The sequence below is a fragment of the Chlamydotis macqueenii genome, chromosome 2 (genome assembly GCF_036417535.1).
Source record: "Chlamydotis macqueenii isolate bChlMac1 chromosome 2, bChlMac1.mat, whole genome shotgun sequence".
NCBI classification, from domain to species: Eukaryota; Metazoa; Chordata; class Aves; order Otidiformes; family Otididae; genus Chlamydotis; species Chlamydotis macqueenii.
In genome coordinates this window covers 7815198-7838189 of record NC_141557.1, presented here as the reverse complement: position 1 = coordinate 7838189, position 22992 = coordinate 7815198, and the positions used below count along the sequence as shown (strand labels likewise).

The 22992-nt window shown below is 40.1% G+C and overlaps 1 protein-coding gene across 3 annotated transcripts in view; it reads right to left on the bottom strand.

Moving 5' to 3' along the window:
• Positions 1-22992, bottom strand: part of DPP6 (dipeptidyl peptidase like 6) — a 508132-nt gene that overhangs the window by 169427 nt on the left and 315713 nt on the right. For all 3 annotated transcript variants that reach the window (XM_086741833.1, XM_086741830.1, XM_086741831.1), the window contains exons 2-3: positions 10942-11056; positions 3812-3910 (exon numbers count right to left, since the gene is read on the bottom strand). In XM_086741833.1, the coding sequence (XP_086597959.1) occupies positions 3812-3910; positions 10942-11056 (214 nt within the window). The remainder of the gene's footprint in view (positions 1-3811; positions 3911-10941; positions 11057-22992) is intronic.

Here is a 22992-nt window from a genome sequence, read left to right as displayed (position 1 = left end):
TGCAGTCCCTCCAGAACAGCTGACCCAGCGGGCCCTCCACGGGCCACAGCCGCCTTCAGGCATCCACCTCCCCCGGTGCGGGGTCCTTCACAGGCTCCAAGTGGATCTCTGCTCCTCCGTGGACCTCCATGGGCTGCAGGGGGACAACCTGCTCCACCATAGTCATCACCACAGGCTGCAGGGGAATCTTGGCCAGGAGCAGCATTACTCCTTCCCCTCCTTCTGAACTGACCGTGGCGTCTGCAGCGGTTCCTCTCACAAGAAAAGTTCTTCACAACAGGCTGGCAGACGCCTCTCAGAATCTCTTCACATCATCCAGCTCATGTCCTCTCCACTTCTTGCAGCCGGGCCGGACCAAGTCGGGCCCAGTCGGCCACCTGGCGAGCGGCCAGAGGGTGAGGCCTGCAAGGCTCATGAGGCTTGCTCCTCCCCCTCTGTGCCTCTGCCCCCACTCAGCTTCTTCACATCTTCTCTTCTCTTCTTTTTTTTTTTTCTGTTTTCCCCTTCTTAAATACATTATCACAGAGGCGTTATCACGGAACATTCTGCTACCAATTGGCTTGGCCTTGGCCAGCAGCGGGTCTGCCCTAGGCCCGGCCGAGTCCACTGAACAAAGGGGAGCAACTTCTAGCAGTTTCCTACAGAAGCTGCCACCTTAGCCCCCCCCCACAACAGTCCTGAAGAGTGAAACCTTCACAATAAATCCAGCACTTAGTTACACTACAGGGCAAATCTAAGTTATAGCAGTCCCTGGAAGTAGAACTAGAAATAAACTCTGGAGCAGTCCGTTCTGGTCTATGAATGCATTGCTTCCCTCCAGAGCACTCTTAACTGACTCAGTGACAACAATAGTCAGGGCAGCAGAAGAGATCAGCTAACTAAACTAAATATTCTTTATTCTTCCTAAACCACTAGATAAAAATTTGAAGTTACAGTGACATCACAGAATTTCTAAGAGGTTTGAAGTTCCATCTTTGGCACATCTCCCACTTCATACAAGTAAATTAAATTGCAATTCCAATAGAAAAGATGCAAACATATCCATATCTACTAACCAACCACAAGTTGCAATTGAAAGGTTAGAGAAAGTCTGTAATCCTAGTTATGTTAACTTTAAGACTGGTTCTCTTCTTTTTTTTTACCCCCTAGCTCCTTTGAAATCAATGGAATGACAGAGCTATCAATCAGAAATACATTATTTTTCCACTTGCCCACTGTGAACGAAGAAAATGCTTAAACATTAACTTATCCCATCAGTTTTAGTGAACCTTCAGCATTTTAAAGTGCCAATCTGAATAGAATTTTTCCTTTTTTTTTTTTTTTAATTTCAGCACTTGCTCTAAGACCCATTCAAGTCAAAGGAAAGACTTTGCTCCTTCAGAGGGTTTGAATCAGCCCCTCAGTTACTGGGAAGAACACAGATATTTTACTAACTGAACTATTTTTCTAGCAAATCCCTCAGATGATTCAAATACTCCTAAACACGCAACATGCTTCATCTTTGGCGAGACCACCAAACTTCCATCTTCCACAGTAATAAAGAGAGAAAGGAAGGAAAGAGCTTTAAAGAGCCAAGACGACTGAATTTTGCAGATCGCTGAATGACCATGATATTTTGCTATATCACTAGCAGGAAAAGATGGGAAGAAGGATAGACAACATCTGCCTACATTTTAACAATCGTGCAGATTCCCCACCAAACGTAAACTCATTTTGCAAGCTGACATGCAATTTTAAACATGCAATTTTTAAATATCAATTTTTATGCTAAGGCATTCTAGCATTCTTGTTACACTAAGTTTTAATAGTTTGGCTGTGCCATTTTCAGGGTCTTTCATTTGCATTCTAAAAATTGAGAATAAGAGACCAACAGCAATGTGTGCTTGGGAATCAGGCTACTGGTCTTTCATCTTGCTTACCAGGGACCTTCATCAAGATTTCACCACTTATCCAGCTAGAGAAAGCTGTGAAAAGCAACTATAATGCAGGAAAGTAATTAATGTTGTAAAATGGCTTTGGATCCTTGGATGAATGACATTGCAGATTAGCGTCTTGCCCTTAAATACGAAGTCACCCTTGGGTAAATCTACAGAATATCTATTGGCTTCATAAAATTTCTCTAACAGTATCAGTGGTACTAGTAGCACAGCAACAGAAGAAGTCCTTCTAAAATATCTATGCATGTTTGCACAATACTACTTTGTGCTTTGTCCTTTACAGAAAAAAAAAATATCTTAGTAATTTCAGATCAGGAAAAACTAATTTTAAGTTCTGCTGAAGTTAATGAGTACTACACAGAGTAGGGAGATGGAGTTTAAAACATTCAAGACTGGAGGTTTAATAAAAGGCATCAGTATGTGATCAAAACTGGAAAAGCATGGACAATATTGGTTTTTTTTTTCACAGAAGACTGCAGTTTTGTGGAAAATATACCATACATCCACGTAAAGCTATACTCATCAGAGGGAGGACGCTACATATAGCTCCATGGAAATACTTAATCCTCTGTTCCCGCAAAAGTTTACTTAAGTCTTTATCATTCCCTCATACTCTAGAAAACAAATAAAATAGCAGTAAAGGTCTCATTGAACACCTCTTCCTTCATTAGGGCCATTAGAGATATCAGTGCTAAAAAAAGGATGCTAGACAAATAATTCTGAACTTCAACGCAGCTCATATTTCCGTTATCACTATTCCCAGAGATTGGTTATTGGGCGTACCATTCCCTCAGACTACACAATGTGAAAAAGAGGTCCTGCCCATCGGCAGGTGTGTTTGTGAAGGTGCATATCATCTGCAATTCTTTCTGCAGTAGCTGAGTTGGTTGGAGAAGTTGGAGACAGCTGTGCTGAGGGCGGCTAAGGAAGATATTAATTCAGCACCACCCTTTAACACTCTCTCTTTTCATTACAGGTATTAAAATTGTTCCCAATAGGCATTACAGACAAGGAAAGACAAACACAAGGAAGGATTTGATCCAGTTCCCCATTAAATTCAAAATAAAAACTAATAATTTCAGTGATAATAGGAGTTGGACTGGAACCTACATGAATGGCATACCACAAATCATTTTATTCTCGCCAAAGCTTATTCTGACTGTAGCAATTTCCAGCGAGAGCTGGAATCTACATCCTCCAGAACAGCTCTCCTCCAGCAAATACTACGTGCATTAATTCAAGTATTATTTGGTTTTCCCTTGACTAGAAAACATAAGGCAGCAGAGGAAAAAAAGGGCACATGGCTTGTGTGCAAGCACCAGCCCAGCTGCTGCTGAACCACTGTTTGCCTGTTGCTTAGCAATGCTTCTCCTCTCTGCTGGAAAAAAAAAAAAAGTTTCAGTGTGGGAATATAAACCTGAAGTTTTGTTTATGGTTAAATAATGACTGTGGTAGGGCTTTAAGCACTTCTTCCAACCATGTGCTACATCATCTACTGAATGCTGGAAGCTCTTTGGGATGAAGGCTGTGGTTTTCAACATCTAGCTATGTGCTCACTGGAGAGCCTTAAATAAAAAAAAAAATATAATAATAGAGCAGTGGTTTTTGCATGTTAATCAAGAGGAAAGTTGGAATAGGAATTTGAAGACTGAATTTTTGGGCATGGTTCTGGGAAACCAGCTCTAGCTGCCCTTGCTTGAGCAGGGAGTTGGACAAGATGACCTGCGGTCCCTTCCAATCTCCACCACTCCCTGATTCTGTCATTTCAGGAGCAAAATAAAGGACAGATGGAATAAAGAAGGAAATAAAAATGAGATGCCCAGAGAGCGAGGAAGCAAAGCAAAGACACTGCAACATGTTAATGCCTCACTCACCAGTTATCCATTTAGCTTCTGGGTCATGAATTTTGAAATCATCACTGAAGAGATCTTCCACTGTTATCTTCTTCTTCTGAGACAAGCTGTTATCTTCAACTGTAAAACATTTGAAAACAAACTGCCATTACTTCAGCTTTGAAATGTATCTGAAAGTACAGCAACTGTGAATAGTGCCATGTTATATCCCATTCGGAAACAGTCCATATTAAACTTTCTGTTACACGAGCCCCTTTCCATTGTCAGTGTTATAAAAGAACCATCTAGTGGCTTACAAACAGAAACCTCCTGGTTATTTATGCCTGGACCCAGTAGCTACAAAAAGACCAAGATGTGGTCCAAAACACATTCAGACATAATCTGATAAAAAAAAAAAAAATTAAAAAGTCATGAAAACACACCTACAGATGTCATAGTGCTACATAACGCTGACTATTCTGAAGAATATTAAAGCTACTTAACACTAAGACTATTCTGAAATCATTAGTTGAATTTCAAAAAGGTAATTAGAAGCGATCAAGTTTTTATAGCTTATAGCTTTTCAACCACAGTTGGAAAGGTATTTAACCTTATAAGGGCTCATACAGATTACTTCAGAAATTCACAAAAGATTTTCCATGGGAATCCGACACTTGGCTGCAGAAATGTTTTTTGAAAAATCTATGAGGCGTAACCCTAAATCCCTAGGTGTTGCATAGCTGGCCCATAGTAATTTTCATTTTTAGTGAAAGGATATAAAGTTTCATTTGCAAATATAGAAATCTGAACAGATTTTACACTGCAGAACTAGATTTCCAGTTTAAGATTCTCTAAGATCAACTTGTCATAAACAGTGTCCCTCCTCTAGTTCATTCTTCCTAACCATACTATGCAGCACTCTGCTTTCCCCACAACGAAATACTCGCTTTATGTCTTCCTCCACTGTCCTTCATACAGTCCTCACCACACTTCTCATGATTCAGCCAGAGATTGCCAACATACTTCTGAAGCAAACCACAATATGAAAAAAAATGCAGAACTGATTTCTTTCTTTGTATATATTATTGTTACAAGGAAATCTGTCTCGTCTAGGACATCACCAAGACTAAACATGCATGAGTTCAACTGAATAAAACCAAGGCACAAATCTAACCATTGTATGTTTGCTGCAGCTAGCACCTTCTCCTGTACCAAGATTACATCTTCTCATTTCTATCACCCCCTCTCCGCTATGTACAATTCTCATAAACACAACACAGAGGCTCCTGAGCCTGTAACTGAAATGTTTATTTTGAATCATTGGATTCTTGGGCCTTACAGATGAAGAATATATGTATTACCTCACAGAACTCTATAGTATTAATATGAAAATGGATTTTAATTTTCTCAAAGCTGAAATTTATAGAGAAAAACTAAACTCAGTTTTGATTAATATATTCCTTCTTTACTTTTTTTCCCCCAAACAGTATTTTTTTTTGTTTTGACAAGCACTCATGTTCTATCAATAATTTGTTTTCAACATTCGATTTTTTTCTAAAAAAAAATATTTTTATGGAAACATTTCAGTAAGGTTTAAATACATTTACTCTTTAAAGGAACATGTGAGGCCACATTCTGAGTATTTCCACAGGAGGGATGTGTGCTTCAGCATCTCTCCTCACTACAGCATCCTCATGCCTGAGGTCTATTGGTATCATGCAGCCTTAGCTATCTTTAACATTGTTTAGTAACAAACTTCTTACAGTGAACACATTCGTGATTAGAAACAGTGGAATCAGACTCTCTGAAGCCATTTATTAGAGGAAAAAAGTCTTCTTTACTACACTAAATTGGAGCTCCTGAGCCACCTGAGACTACTGAAAATTACCTACGAACAATGTTTTGTTCCACTGAAAAGTGTTTCAATACAAACTATCATTTTTACCAAATTAAATTATATTCTTCAATTTTCTTTTTTTTTTCTACCAACTCTGACTGAAGTTTCAATCACACTGCTCAATATGGCTTCCAAATACCAAGACACATGAATACAAGTCCTCAGCCAAACCCCACTGTGTGGCCACATTATGCCCAGTTCTTCTGCATAGTTTTATTTATTAAAATGGAAAATATAAGTCAGAGGAACTCCAGGAAACTGTTCAAATTTGTTCCTACCATGGCACAAGGTCCCAGCACTGGATACCCAGGGAGATCAGGCAACGCAGAGCAGGAGGTCAGAGCCCACATACAGCCCTGGGCTGACAGAAGTTTCAGGTGCCGCTTCCCAAATCTCACCCCAAGGAACATGGACACCCTCTTCCCTACCATGAGGGCATAAAGACAGGCACAAGCAAACCTCTGTGCTGGAGATCTGGGAAGGGGCAATTAATTTTCTCATTTCCTCTTTCTGTGCAGGATGGAGAGACCCAGCCTGGGGACTGCCCCATCTCTGTACTTTAGGTACTACCAGGCCCCTTTAGGTTATATATATTCATATATAACAATTGTAAACAAACAAATTACACTCCTGCACAGCTGGTCACAGGATATTTCCTTGTTCTTCATAACTAGGAACTAATTCATACGAAGCTTACTAGTTACTTCTTAACTAGTCATACAAAGCTTACTAGGTGATGCATTTGGCTGTCTGACAGCATGCTGTGAATTAATGCTATGCAATGACTACCTTCTCTGAAAACTTTTTCCTATGAATTTTGTAAAAGTTTTAATGTGGAGTTGGGTGTACTTTTTTTTTTTTTTTCAGCTAAAGGTCAGATTTGAAAGGAGCAAACTTGATGTAAGCTCCAGAAAGCTTTAAGTATTAGAAACAGATTTGCAAAAAATCCTTGTTTGCCTCCATTTCCAAACACAGGGGGTGAGAAAGCAGCCTTTTCCTTAGCAAAATGTCTAATGGAATTTTGAGGAGACTTTTTTTAATCAGAATTTCTTTAGGATTGGGTCTTCTCTTCAGCTTTGATATATGTGAGTGTATACATGCGTATCTATAAACTTTGGCACGTGTTTACAAATACACGTAGCACTGCTAGGATGGGACCCATACAGGTATCATTTGCTGCGACAAGTGAGCAACCGCCAATTGGGAAAGGTTCACTCCCACACTTTTACAATCTGTATAAACAGCTTCACATTTTTCAAAGGCTGTGGAACGGCGGGACTCACACATGAAACCAGAGTCTTTCAGCGTAGGCCATTGTGTGCATGTGCTATACTCCAATGTAATGAAACACAAGCTTTCATCAGCTGCTGCTTCTTTTGAGAATGATGCTCTAGAACACCAAAGGACAGACAAATCATAGAAATACTGAAACTTTATTAGGATTTTAGAAAATAAGACCTAAGTGTTAGCTAGCCATAAAGCACCATTATTGTAATTACAATGCCTGCTGAATGGGAAGAGCACTGTTCCCAGTTTATGAGTTAATCTTAAAGCAGGGTGAGTGACCTGCCTCTGAGAAACCCAAACCAGTAGGGATTTCAGCTTTCTGAAGCTGAATCCAGCGTTAAAGCCTTCTTTAAAGGTTTGGTCTGATTTGCAAAAGAATCTTGAAGAGATATATAAACCTTTTTTTTTCCTTAATTATTAAATAACTTTGTCAGCATCTGTTCTGCTTAGCAAATCTCCCCCATTCCCCACTCTATCACTCCTTCCTGGTTTTGCAGGAGACTACTCCGACTTTCACAGCATCATGATGCAAGTTATGGGTCCAGTTAACCACTTTTCTTTGTCTGAACATGGACTACAAGCCTGGATGCTGTACTTTATCCCATGCATGCCCCAAATTACTCTCCGTAGGCATGGAATAGCATAGCACAGCACAGTATGATGTTCAGCACTGGGTTTAGAGTGTCTCTGCATTGCATGCCTTGGTGTTGCACTGCAAAACAGGCCTTCAAAACAACAGCAAAATACTTAGAGAAGAACCATTTCCTAGTCAGGAAGAGGGCCAAGATAGACAGGTACATGCACGGAATTCAGAGATAAAATTCAAAAGGATATTTGTACAAGGAGGACAGTGTCAGGCTGGACTTCAGTATTATCACTGGCAAGAAGACTTAAAAAACCTGAAGTATCTGCAAGTACTGTGCTCTACTGTGCCAAACTGCATCACCTCACTTGAGACATTTCCAGTTAAGAGGTTGGGTTTTTTTTTTTAATTATGCCATTCTCACATTTGGCAGCAGCTCCTCATCCCACAGACATCCACAAAACTGCTTCTCCTTCTTCTTTCCTGGTCCTCCTGTCTCTTCCTTGCCTCTTGTTCAAATATTCATCTCTTATTTTTCAGCTTGACTACTGAAAGATAAACATTTCTTCCTCCAGTGAACTATTTTATGGCAGGGAAATGTAGACTCTGCTTTTTTTTTGGACAGATTCCTCCGTCTTCTCCACTCATATCTTGTTGTGAACTGCTATCCTCAGTCAGAATTAGCAATGTAGCACTTTTCACATTTGTCAAGCCAGTCTCAATGTCTCACTTAGCACTGGCTGATGGGAAATGCCTGTGAAACGAGCTTCCTGTCACCCTGTGCCATAGCGTGTCCTTGTAACAAGCTCTAGGGTCAGTAGCCCAAGAGAAGACTAAAATCCGCTGCTGCCAAGCCACAGCAGCAATCTAAGCTATCTGATTTTACCCTTGGCAGAGTCTCACCATGAAGCAGTTTTGATCTACACTAAAAACAGGAGGAGTACTGAGCTCAGAGTTCTTGTATTTGCATGTAGGACACAGTGCTGAAATACCAGCAGGGGAAAACAAAACAACCCAAACCCTGTTTACCAGGAAATCAGGTAATTAGAAATCTCAAAAAACACGGATGGAACTTTCAGCATAGAAAAAGACTTTGCGTATTGCTAAATTTTAAGCACAGAGCCTTTCTCAACAGTCCTATTTGGAGTTGTTGCTAAATACATGCTAATAACTGTGTGATTCACCTGTATACGTGTACACATACATATCCCAAACTAAGAATGTCTTTCTATATGTATATACAAGTATAAACACACAAATACACTTGCAAATTTCATTTATAACTGAATGTGGGTATTTCACATTCCCACTTCATACTATATCAAATAGAAGGTCATCAAAATAACACATATTTATTGCTGTCTTCCTAAATTAGAGAACATTAACTCAATGCTGAGTACACCTTTTCTGTCTAGGCACCTACCTGAACAACAGCACTGCAGTATCTACAGTCATAATAGCCATTAGCGATTTTATGTGTGATTTTCTCTATGGACAAGTGGGAGTATGGTTCAGCAGAAGTCTTAAATGAGGTTTATAGTGGAGCCCAGAATTGAAATGAGAGTTGCTTAGTCCTCACCAGATATCATTCTAAACACTCTTATAAATAAATCCTTATTACAAATGATCACGTAAAAGGAAAGACTTGTGTCTTAGACTATATTTAGGACTGTACAAGTATGTTTATGCTTCTCCCCATGTATCCATCTATATGGAATCCTGTTCATCAGTGGAATGGTTATCCATGGTCTCATTTATGCAGTGCGAGCCACTAACAGCTTCTTGAAGCCCACAAGTATGGGTTCAGGAATCTAGGCTTCAGTGTACATTTTTGAAAAGTTTGGGACTGCACTTTCATAAAATAGATGGCGATGTTTCCATACCTAATGGGTAAGGGGTGATACTTGTCACTGCAAATAAGTGGTGCCTGATGCGAGTACAGTCCACAGACCATGTCCCAAAACATGCCATAGATGAACTGCACTGTCCAAAGGTGTTAAATCTGAACCCTAGCGAAAGTAATTTTAAAAATGATCCTTAATTAAGTTTAACCTTAACTAATCTAATTACTTAATTACTCTGGCATGACCATGTGCTACTCACATGTACATTGAAAACTTCAGGATAGCATGAAATAAACAGAACATGGCATGACGATAATTAACCAAAAGGATAACGTAGTGATGGTTTCACTCATTTTCAAATTAACTTAGTGCAGTCTTGTATTTCTTGATTTATCACTGTCTCCAGTCTACCACATAGCAGGACTGTGGAATTAGAATGGTGTCAGGGAAGATGGACCAGATCTGCTGAACTGCATGTCAGTTCACACACTACAAGCTAGAAATTTCTGCCCTGCAACCTCCGTCTCATTTTTCCACTTCACCGCCCTGTGCTCTTTCATTTGCTATGGTTTCATTTCTCCCTTGCTTCCGTTCCTCTCCTCAGCTCTGTGATCTCTGTCCTGCTGTCCCCTAGAATCACTCGCATGTACTCATCCAAGAAGGAGTCCTTTTTCTTCTCCTGCATCCCTCTGCAGGGAACCCTCTGCCTTCTCCTGTGTTTTGTGGCTCCTAACCCTTTCTGACACTGAATTCTCTTTTCTATGTCTCATCTCTCATTTATTTGTCTTTTTGTATTCAGATCACAATCTTCTCAGGATCACGAAAGCACATTATTTCTACTCCGTAAATAGTCATGGAAATTTACAGGGCTGAATAAATATGTAATAATCAATAATCATAATGATAACACATTAAAATTCAAGCCTACAATCTCAGCAGCTACTGTAAGAGAAGTAATTTACAGAGGTTACGTGCACAAAACTTTGCAGAACTTTGTAAGGGGATTAACTTAGAGAATCCCTTATGGGGAAATTACTAATTATTTGCTGTGGTTAAGTACTATCTCGCACATAGTTATCTTGAATTGCTTTGTATAGCTGGAACTTTATGGTCTGATTTAAAAACCAACACAGCTGGGATTTAGGTGCCTAAACACAGGCATCTAACGCCATTTTAGATGCTCTAGGATATGCCACCAAACTAGCAGCTGCTGCTTCACATGGGCATGAACTTCAGGAATTCCTGTGCCCTAACTGACTGCCCTATGTAGATGTTTCTCATACCCTGGCACATCTTAAATGACACTCCTCATCTACATTTAGGCAACTAGGTTTCACCCTTGTACCTTCAACTCAGCCATCCTGATCTTTGAATTCAAACATGAAACTCTAAAACAGCCTACCTAAGGATGGCCTTGAACTCAGCATCACATCCAGCTGAAGAACAAGAAGGATGATTCCTTTGATGTTGACTTTGCAGTCAGTTTGCAGTCCCTTTGCATTTGGAAATGTAAAATTACAGAAGAAAAATAGAATTGAAGTGAGTTAAAGGTTATAAATACCTGGTGTCAGGAGTATAACAGAGGTGACAATCAGGGAGCAGATAACGAGAATAACAAGTAAGGCAATTGCAATTCCTTTCCAGTTTCTTTGAGGAGGATTACTCCCCACCAGCTCCTAGAAACATCAAAGGAAAGTGAACATTTAGAAAAGGCACTTAGACAAGGAAAAAACAGTAGAATCCAAACAGAAATGCATTTGTGCAGAACCACACTATGCAACCATGGTGGGTGAAGCCCGTAAGACAAATACAATTAATGTACCCACAGGATGCTCAGTAGTGTAACCCACACTTTCTACCGCCTCCTCGCATAGAGGCACCAGCCGCCAACACCAGCACTCATCCAAATTCACTTATCAAAAGCCAATTTCCTATCAGCCCTCATTAAGTCTGGGGATAAAGAGCTTTACAGCAACTTTCAAGAGACTTTTACAATAAGACGCCAGAGAAGAATACAGGAAGATAAATAATTCACAGGGGCATGTATGGAGATACAAATCAATAAGGATATCCCCATGGTGATTTTTTTTTGCCTTCCCAGAACACATCACAACTCCTCAGGCCATCTTGCATGCATTCTTAGGTTGGCAGGTCTAAGGACATGCAGACAGGCTTCATGCGTAGCATATACATTAAATTTAATCAGATCCTTGAAACTTTAGAATAAAGCTCCATCATTATTCACTGATTAGCTTTCACTCCAATGTGGTTGTACCATATGTTCTGTCTACGATGTGTATAGCACCACTGCTCTTGAGACTAAGGTTTTTATGAAGTGCTGTGTTCACATTCACAAGATCTTAAATATTTATTGCACTTTATCTCTTTCATGCTTTTTGCTGGATTCCCCCTAGCATTGTACATTAAATGTGATTTCATGCACGCATTGAGTCATCCCTAGGAACTGTATTAAATATCAGTGCACTCCACTTTCCTAGAAGGCTGAATTCACTCCAGATATCTGGCCTCGCAGCTAGAACAACTCTGCATGCTTCTCCTCCTTGTTGATCTCACCGATTTAGATTTTTTAGCCTCGTTTCCTATATTATGAGCGATGGTGGGTCTAAGACAGACCTGCTGGTACTTTTTATAAAGATTCTTCTTTTTTTCTGTTTTATTTTTTTTTCAGGAAAACAAAAAGCTTTATAATAGACTGAGTTCTTTGGCAATTCAGAGAGTTTGTTTCACTTACTGTAACTTTTTCTTGTATAAAGTGACATGATCCGAACAGGGAGGTCAAGCAAACCTCACAGTTTTGGTTTAAGAAAACACTGGAAAATATTTTTCAACTTCTTCCATATCAAGAATCCATTTTACAGAAATAGATAATGTTGAGACTCTCTTCCTGGATGTTTGGGGATCTATCCATTACAATGGCTATAAACCTGTCAAATGAAAAGCCAGGTTTGAGGCATTAAACATCTGAGGTAGTATCTGTATTTTATTATTTATTCTAGTTCTGGAAAAGACACAATGGTTCTCTTCCTTATTACAAAGAGGGGAACAAGTTAGGATTCCTTACCCTCCTTACCTTCCCCTCTTTTTCACTTGGCTTTCTATTTGAAATGAAAAATAATTAGAAGGAACAAATTTATAGTTTATTATTCTTACTGGAGAAAAATCTGAAAAGTAGGTCAGGAGCCTTGAGAAATGCAGTTTTGCAAACAAGCAAACAGAAAGAATATAAATATTTGCATTTTTATAGCATATTCACCCTAAGCACGAATACAAATGTTAATTAATTTAGTCTTCTAACCCCTTTTTAAGGAAACTATTATAGTCTCCATTTTTCAGGTGATGCAAATAGGCTCCACAGAGAGCCTGTGACTTTCCCAGGGTCACATAGAAATCAAGAAATAAAGCCAGGAAAAGAATGCAGGTCTTCTTAGTAAGTGGCAGAAATATTCTTCCTCTCATACCAGGGCACAGCAGGACCTAGAGGAATGAGAGGAGAACTGGGGAGAAGCAGCTGAGAAACCACAGTGCTTCTACCTAGCCAAGCCCTAAGAGGATGTGAAGAACAGAAGTAAGATGCAGGCAGCACTATAAGACTGATGGCAACAGTCACTTTCCTGAAAATAATCTAACCACACTCTCCTCCCTTAATGGTAAGAAGTTTTAAAATTTTAAAAAAAAAAAAAAGTTCACAGATTTGAATTAGATCTACAAACCCAGATGTAGTTCAAAAGCTTAATAAAACCTTGCTTTAAGTGAGGTCCTCCCATCCATGGGTACCTGTGTGATAGAAAGCCACACACATGCTTAAGCTTTCAGGATATTGATACATCCACTGAATTCATTACCACATCATAATTCCATTACATCTGCAGTCATCCAATTGACAGTTGAGCAAAATCATAACAAAAAAAAAGACTGGAAATTTCTAGTGTATCAAGAGGAGAAAAACTATTCATAAAAAAAAACTTTGGGATTTAATATACTGCAAGGAACCAGAAAGGAACGTTTTCACTTTATTTTCAAAATTCCATCCAGAAATATCCCCTGACAAAAAGTGAGAAGAGATAAATGACATTTCAAACAAAGGTAAACAGCTTTATTCAGCACAGGCTTGGAAAGTAGCTTTTTTGTTCTTCTCAGTTATTTGAATCATAGAATCATAGAATGGTTAGGGTTGGAAGGGACCTTCAAAGGTCATCTAGTCCAACCCCCCTGCAAGGAGCAGGGACATCCCCAACTAGATCAGGTTGCTCAGAGCCTCATCCAGCCTGGCCTTGAACGTTTCCAGAGATGGGGCATCCACCACCTCTCTGGGCAACCTGTTCCAGTGTTCTATAACTCGCATCGTAAAAAATTTTTTCCTAATTTCTAATCTAAATCTACCCCCCTCTATTTTAAAACCATTACCTCTCATCCTATCACAACAGGCCCTACTAAACAGCCTTTCCCCATCTTTCTTGTAGGCCCCCTTGAGGTACTGGAAGACTGCTATCAGGTCTCCCCGGAGCCTCCTCTTCTCCAGGCTGAACAGCCCCAACTCTCTCAGCCTGTCCTCATAAGAGAGGTGTTCCAGCCCTCTGATCATCTTTGTGGCCCTCCTCTGGACCTTCTCCAACTGGTCCATGTCCTTCTTGTGTTCGGGGCTCCAGAAGTCTCTTTTGATGGAATCACTTACAGTAAATCTGCTGCACAGACATCGTACCGTAGATATGCTAGCACCGCCGTCTTAGATCTTTCTTATCTGTGTTTCTGTTGATTGCAGAGAGATGTTGCTGTGTCACTGTGACCAGCTTTTATTTCCAGGAGATGACAGCCTCACCACTGGTCCACGATAGCCCAGGCCCTTGGCAGCAAACTCCCACCCCAACAGGAGTTTCCCTGAGCGCACATCAGCTGCCCGCTCACCTTGCTCAGGAAAGCCTCTGCACTTCAGACCAAAGCCAGGAAGGTGTTTAATGAAGCCAAAGGTAGATACAGATTCAAGCACATAAATAACGTTCCTGAAGTGGCACCTCAAAGGGTTTGTTCCCAAAGCTATAATTTGCCCATTCCTGAAAGATCCCGGTTTGCAGATGTACACACAGAGCTCTCAACCAACCAGCCAACAGATACCCATCGCGAACCGTGGCTGTTAATCCTAAATATACCACTCTGGTTTTAATACTGAAATCTAAGCATACTACACAAACAGAAATGAACCAAGCATGCACAATCTTTGCTCTGACAAAATGATTCTACTAAAAATAGCATAAAAGGAAACATTAAAGCAAAGTCACTCATCAGTAGGAGTCACCCGCTCTCCGCTTCTCGTGAAGAACTAACACAACGCCTGCATGACCTCTGCAAGAAAGCTCAAGTCCTTCAGCCTGGTTTTTCTCCTTTTTTCCTTTGCCATTTGTTTTCCACCCCCTTCTTTCTCTTACAGAAAACCTTAATTGTTTTTGGATTAGGAAAGTAAAACAGATGTTACCACAGGTTTTAACATAAGCACACTTCATTGATGCTGCATAGTAAAAACTGTAAATGTTAGCACTTCCATCTTCATTTATGATTGAAAAATAACGCTACCCATCTGTGAAGTTGACTTTGAAGCCATAAATCCAGACATCTACAGTATTTTAAGCCTCTAAAATACAGATCTGTGATGACATATTTTCCTGCCTGTGAAAGAATCACTGTACTGACATGTTATGGATGAAGGCTGGATGTGCTCCAATCCAAGATGCTGTCAACAAAATTATTTCTGGCATGTTTATTTGAAACCTGCCAAAAGTCTGCCAGCACAGTGGCCATATTAGAATATAACAGCTTCTTACACCAAAAAACTCATCAAGCACAACTTCTTTTTTTTCTTTTTTTAATAGCCATGTCTATATTGCAACGTGAAAGAAGGACAATATAGACATCACTTGTCAAGTATTGGTATTATTTAACAAAAGCTATATATTCTGCACCAAAATCTCTGAAGAATCAATAGAAGGATGGTCATGGTGGGCCTCTTAGTCCTTTTCAACATGGAATTGCCACTTTTGTACAATAACAACAAAGACTAGGTATGATATATATAATATATACATTGCAGACACATGTGCTGTGTGCGAGGGCCCTTGCTGATTCAGGTGACACTGGGCCACGGCTGCAGACAGGAGACTGAGCTCTCCTCTCAGTTATGCTAGTGTAAATCAGAAAGAAATGAGAAAAAAAAACAGGGAAAAAACTAAGGAATCAATGGTATGAAACAAAAGTAGGTGCAAGAACTCTCATTGACTTCAGAGGTGGCAGGACGGGGCTTATAGCAAGATTTTGTGTGGTTTCCATACCTGTCATTCTTGCAAGCTCTGCTTCTTGCTTTTATTGATTTGCTTCTAAATTTTAACTAACTTGAAATACTACACACTGACAAACCTAATAAATGAAAAATCCAGCAAGCTTGTCAACACATAGTTAATTGAGGACTATGTATTCTACCTTCACCTCAGGCTACCTTGTTCCGAATTAAAACTTTTGCGTGATGAAACAACACAGTGAGTGCAATATCTCTGGCAAGTCAGCTCATCAGTTTCAGAACAAGGCCTAGAATAAAAACTTTGCTGAGGAATTCAAGTATGGGAAGATGGTTGTCCCTAGCAAAATCTCCTGTGATGTTCAGTGGAAAAACAATCTTGCTGCTAATTAGTTCTTTATAATACAAAAATGCTGCAGATTATGACTGCTAATTAGTATAACAAAAGAGAAAAAGAGTAGGTAACCCATATGCTTAGATAATTAACTTTGTGTTGCAAAAAAAAGCAATATGAATTGCAACAATAATGGCAGTAAACTGGATGCATTGCAGTGGCTACAGCAGGAGGTTTGCTGAGACCTCTGGTTATATTACTGATCGATACTGCCTTACTGTCTCATCGCACTAAACTCCGTCTGTCTGGATTCTCTGCTGCTCTCCTGCCTTAAATCTAGGATGGAGGTTCTTTGTGGCGAGGAACCATTTTTGGTACCCTGCCTGGCACAGTGGAAACCTCAATCACTAAAGAACTTATGCAGTATCATAATACAGATAAACAACAATAAGCATCTTTCTCGTCTCTGAGTTCAAGCTGAGTCTCCTTTGTTTGGGGCTTTTTTATTTATTTTATTTCTTTTCCTTCTCTTCCCCACCTGCCTCCCTCCACTCCTGCTGCTGCAGGCCACCCTGAGCTGTGCTCCAGCTGAAGTGTGATGCTGAATAGCAATCAGTTTGCAGACAGACTCGGAGAGCTGGAGCCTGAGGCTACAGTAAACTCAGTTGTTCAGACACTAAAGGTGACACTTTAGAGTGAGAGGAGAAAATAACTTGGTCTGTTTTTACAAATGAGGCATGGCATATATGTGGGCTTTGCTTTAAAACCCCGACAGAATGATTCAGAGGGATAAAAACATCCTGCCTGTTGCGGTGACGAAAGACAACTACGTTATGTTTTTCTTCGTCTTCTGTTGCTAATAAATGCTTTTTCTGATAGGGAGCAATGACTTCAGAACAGTTAACATATTTGACGTCTACTCCCCAGCACCTTGAGAAAAATCTTTTACCTTGTACACAAAGCAACACACTATCCTGCCCTGCATTTCTGGGAGGCTCTTTTATAAATGCCCTCAAGCTACTCACTTTGGTCCTGCAGCTCCATCCCCTCTCACAATTTTCTGTGAAGTGCACATAGGCAAATGCTCTGAGGTTGGGCATTAATGGAATGTTGGAGAGCGAGCGAGGAAAAGTATGTATCCGTAACACTCAGGCCTTTGTAAAAATAAACCTTGCATGGCTTATGCTTTGATAGAGCTTTCGGTCTTGCGTGTTTCTATTACAAAGCCAATAGGAGAAAATGAATGCCATCTGCACTCTACACCTAACTGTTAGCTTTAACAGATGATGGGTCTTCCACAGTTTTAGAGCAGAAGGCACCAGATCCTCAGCGAGCATTGACTGACACAGATCACTGGCTCCACTGGAGCAAAGCCAGCCTGTGGCAGCTACAAATTAAACAGTGCTACTTCTAAATTAAAAAAAAAAAATCTGTGAAAATATCTAAATACGGTAACATCCAGGATTTCTAGCTGTACTGTATTGCAGAAATGGATATTTAATAACTTCCCATCATTTTTATGAGCATTATGATGAAACAGTTTTGGATCCCCTCCAGACCTAGCAGCACTAAAAGATTAATTTAGCATCTCTGTATTTTGAACTGGCACCTCACATGACTTTTGTACCCAAGTATAGTAACCACACTGCAACATCCTCCTACCCCCTTACAACGTATAAATAAGCAGCATTGCCATTTGGAGCATTCCCAAATTATTCCTAGTACTTAGGGACAAAGTGACTAGTGGAACTTCTGAAATGAATTAAAAGTTGGGAATGTGGACTCTGAAATCCTGCCAGGAGCCTATTCTTGAGGTAACAAAAATTCAAGCTGGGAACACCAGCTGGACCTGTTGCAGCAATCATGGCTGCAGCCAAGGGCATGGCCATCTTCTGACTCACAGCCAGGAGAAAGGAGATGGCAATGCTGTACGTCTGTACAACACATGACATATGTGATTAGAGATACTTTTGGCCAAGAACTTGCTGGTCTTGATTTAGTGTCACCTTGTTTATCTTCTTCACTTTCCCACCATCAGTCTGGTTTGTTCATCTGCCGTAACCCAGATGTTTTTATAGCACCTGGAGCAATGGGACTGCGAATCCTCACAGGGGCCCTTAGCTGCTACTGTAATTCAAGTAATAATTAAAGATCCATTCCCAATAGTGACAGAGTCCATAAAATCAACAGCATTTCTTTGATTTTATTTCAGTGTTTGATATAAGCACACACATTCATCCAATAAAACAGAGCCAAATCATCTCCTGTGGTGAAATATCTGCCATCAGTAAAACTTGGTTTGATGCTCAGAATTTTATTCCATAAGTGTATGTATTTTCATCAGATCTGTGAAACAGCTTGGCAAGCCCAAATGCCACAGATCATATCACTGATCCCAGGACCCCTCTATGCCACAGCACTTGCTCAGCTCCAGTTTTTCCAGGACAACGCTCTGACAGCCAGGCTCCCTCCAAACTGAGACACAACACACACACGAGCCTTGAAACAGTTCATACTCATGCAGAAAGCACCTGCAAAAGGTGGTGTTGTGAAGACATGCCAGAACGACATCTCTCTACTCTACTTTTTGAAGAATTATGATCTCAAGAAATGGGAAAAGAAGCTTCTCTGCAAGATTCGTGAGCTTGGTGAAACCACCTCTCAGCTTTGTGGTCTCCCCTAATTTCAACAAAATGCCATTCTGCTTATATTTGCAAAAAGGTAATTGCAATTTTTAGTGAAACTACATTTCAGAAAACAAGAAAATATCATTCAATTTATGACTCTGAACACCAAGGAATTACTTGTGATAAGGGAAGTAGTGAGGTGTTTAATCTCCCTCTGTAGACAGACAGCATTAGAAATTTGGTTTAATATTATATTTTACTAACTCCTAAGCATTTTTTTCTGTAATCTAGTTTATAAATAATTTGTTTCTAAATGGTACAGAAAGGAAAACATGAGGTGAAAAAAATTTAATTCCTGAATAATTTGTTTGGCAACAACATGAGAAAGAGCCGTGAAGAGTGCTGAGTTTTGAGGTCGCCACGCTGCAACAGTGGGAAGAGGAATACAAAAACCATGTGTACAGCAGGGGGGAAGAATATGGGCTTATCAATTTCATTTTGCACTCTCCTGAGGTGTCCATCAAACTCAGGCTGCAGAAACTGCATGCTAAGAAAGTAAAAATTACCTTGGCAGGTTACTTGCAAACACTTCTGCAATACAGTAATTATTATATGAATTCGTGTGTGAATTAAAGCAGCTGGGGTCAGGGGAGGGCCACTCCTCCGTTGGTCGACATATGCAACTCTTATTAACACACAGCAAAGCTTCATGCATGTGTGGGAAAATTAAAAAAAAAACAGAAAGAAAGAGAGGAGCATCAGTACAACCTAACAAACCAACCACTGTCTACAATTACTATCTGAAATTCATCAGCTACTTTTTCTTCAAAATACGTTTCTCTCATCATCATTTCTTACAAGATAACAAGATTTCAGATTAAGTTCCTGGCTGGCGTGAGGGCTGCAAGGTGACAGCTCCTGAAGATCCCGCAGCCAAGGGAGCAGTTGGGCAAACCCAGTCAGAGACAGGATTGACGCCTGAGACCCACAGTTACAGGGGAGGTGAGGGACACAGACAGATCAAGGGGCAAGAGGATGGTGTGGGATGGCACTGCAGGAAGGAGGAGGCTGCAGTGACAATTCAGAGCCTTCTGGGGGGAGAGAACATTTTATCATACCCCATGACTACAGGTTTTAAATGAAAATTACTTGAACCTCTATGATGAGACACAACATAAAATGCTTTAATGTATTGTACAAAGAAAAATGTCCAAACTAACAAGCAAGTGATAATAAAATCTGCTTCGTGTCCCAAATAAAACACTCTCCAAATTCAGTAAAGAACTAGTAAAAATCACATATTTCTGTCTTCCATGGGACTTGAGCGAAGTGTGTTTTATATAAAAGTTGAGTTCAGCAGGAAAAAAAAATCCCTCAAATAAACCAGCAGGATCTCACGAGAGAGAAAAGTTCCTCCTTGTTTCAAGCCAGAACCTGCTCTTACTGAGATCAATAACATCATTTTTAGTAGCATGCTTCAGTCCTTTAATCTTTTCCATATATCAAAAATGAATCAGATTATGGTGCTGGATTTCTCAAACATCTGAGTATCCTATTGAAATCAAAGTATAGTGTAGAAGGTGTATAAAATGTAAACTCCAGAGTTGTCCTGGATGTTAAAATTCACAGACTATTTTTTTTACATCTTTTAAACAACTTTTATTTCAAGCACCAGTCATTTACTGTTTTGAAAAAGACACAGTTTTTGATGTATGGCTGTTTCAAACAACACAATTGCATTGTTCATTATTGTAGCAATATTTATATTAAGATGCTACTTATCTCATAATTTTACCTTTAAGAGAATCTTAATTTTCTGTTGTTTCTAGGATCAAGTCATGTTGGATGTGAGGGTCTCTAATCCTGTTTCCAGCTGTAGTATGTAGCCAAGACTTTAATGAAAATTATAGAAGGAATATTCTTCTCTGATACAAATTTAACTAATGGTAAGCAATGGAAAAATGATGTGTAAGTGTGGGCCTGTATTTTACGCAATGCTTTTAAATGAAAAGACATTAGCAGTTCTCAGAGTTGACGCAGTATGAAGGCTTTTCTCTCCCAGCTAAGTCTGCTTCTCCCCAGCCTGTACAGTCTTTTTGCTTAGTCTATCTCCCCTTCCTCTCATTCCCTGAATTTTTCATTCCTGGTTTCATAAGTACATACAGACCAGTAAATAAAGCAAACTAAAATCTGTTTTCTTGTCCCAAAGGCAATTGGCATCCCAATGGGCACCTCTTACCCACAACAGCCAAACCCTCTTACACCGCAGTGCGGCATGACTGCATCACAACTTCTGTACTGAAACAGTCCCTGGCCCACTCTGAACCCCAGGCTTTGCTGCAGCATTCCTGGGACAATCCTGCTAGCCATGGGCCAAAACCACGCCTGGGAGCATGCTAACAAACCACATCAGTGATCACCTATGCTTGGTCCCCTGCACCCCTCCAGGTCACTTCACCCCATATAAATGCAGCTCTAAACTCCATCCAAATTCCAACTCACTCCTAGTTTTGCAGTTCTTAAGGAAAATTATTCGCTTGAGTTTGTACCATTACTCACACGGAAGTAAGAAGCAAGGCATACATCAGTGAAAGGATGATCCATTTTTATAACATTAACTAATTCTCTCTGGATAGCAGCAACCTGTGCTGACTTCTGTGAGCATTGCTTGGATGATGAGGCAGGGAGCAGAGTCCACAGGCTGCAAGACTGTCCTCAAAATAGCTGGGAGACATCTCAGTTCTCCTAATGGGATTTGCTCAGGCTTTGCTCAGATATTCTTGACCCAGAAACCACTTCATGGATAGCCTGATTTGATGTTCATGAAGTTAAAAGAAAAAAAAAAAAAGTCTTAATTCCCTCTGGTCCTTGTCCAGCTCTGGCTTAGGAAAACTGTAGTTTGAAGAATTACAGCTCTTTGAAGGGTACTCGGGTTTTTGGCGTCAGATGCCAGCGGGCTGGCTCAGCACGGAGTGCTGCTGTCAGGCAAAGTGACTCCAAGGTCTCCAAAGGTTTACGAGTCTTATGCTTGGTCTGTTTTAATTGATTTCTATTTTTACTAGGGTTCTCACAGCACATTACAAAGAGCTTTGCAAAGTCATTTATTTTCATTTTCAAAACTTTCTAGGTGGCAGTAAACACAACCAACAAACAGTAAGTCATTTTTCCTCGGGAAAGCAAGGTGCCAACTTTCTTTCCCGTACTGAGCTGCATTAACTGTGGCACAACACCACAGGAGCATGATTCCTTATATCAAAAGAACACTTCTCTTGCTCATTTTTTTTTTGTTTGAAAGAAATATCCTTAATTCAATAAAATCCTGAGATTCAGTAAGTGAATTACAGAATGGAACTGAGACATCCATGTTCCCATTCAAAAAAAAAAAAAAAAGCAAAACCGACTGACACATCAATTTGCGATTTTTTTTTTTTTTCTCACAGAAGATCTATTTCATAAGGGTCTCTGCCACCCAGCAGCAAAGCTACTGCATTATCATGATCATTTTTAATCTCCCTGCAAAATTCATTTCAGCATCTTAACAGCACGGACAAAAGCGCCTCTTCTCCTGCATTAGGCTGCTGGTTTATCTGTTTGCTTTTCACTGGCTTCAAGCCATAACATTTCTGCTCAGAGCATTTTTCTGAAGTCAAAAGTGAGAGAGTGTGGGTTAGAAAGGTCTCCTTTATATTTGAAATTGTAGTTAAATGTAGGAATAACATATTGATTTAAACATGCTGTAGGATTTGAAAAGAGACAAATCACCCAAGCAGACACAATGACTTGTGTATGGCAGCTTCATTGCATCCCATGAAAAGATGCTCCAAAGTTGGGAAGGAAAAAGGCAAGTGTCCAAGAAAGGAGTTTCTTCTCTGCACCTCACCAACCTGTTATTCTCTCAAGGGGCAGAATTAGCTTCTGAAATTAAGAGGTCTTAACAGACCCAGCAGGGAGATCGAGCCATCTCAACATTTCCCTGTATTGCTCAGCAGAGCTTCAGTTCAACTCCTGATCTAAACATACCTTGAAAGGTCCTCTATCTTCATCTCCCTGTCCACCTCACTCACTTTGCAAGACTTAACGACATCCTAAACTCACGTGATGCTGCAAAAAACCTTCCACTGTAGACTTCCTTATCAAGTACCTTGTCTAGCCATCTCATGTGGTACTGCAAACACCATGCACAGGCCAACGTCCTCAGAGGTGTTTAAATCCTTATTTCACTGTCACTTCACTAAGAGTCAGGCATAGAAACAATCCTGAGGATCTGGGCCTTGGCACCTCTGTTCTTCCTATCTAAATTTGAAGATAAAACCCTTCCACAACTAATAAAAGAGTTCAGAAGTGATCAGA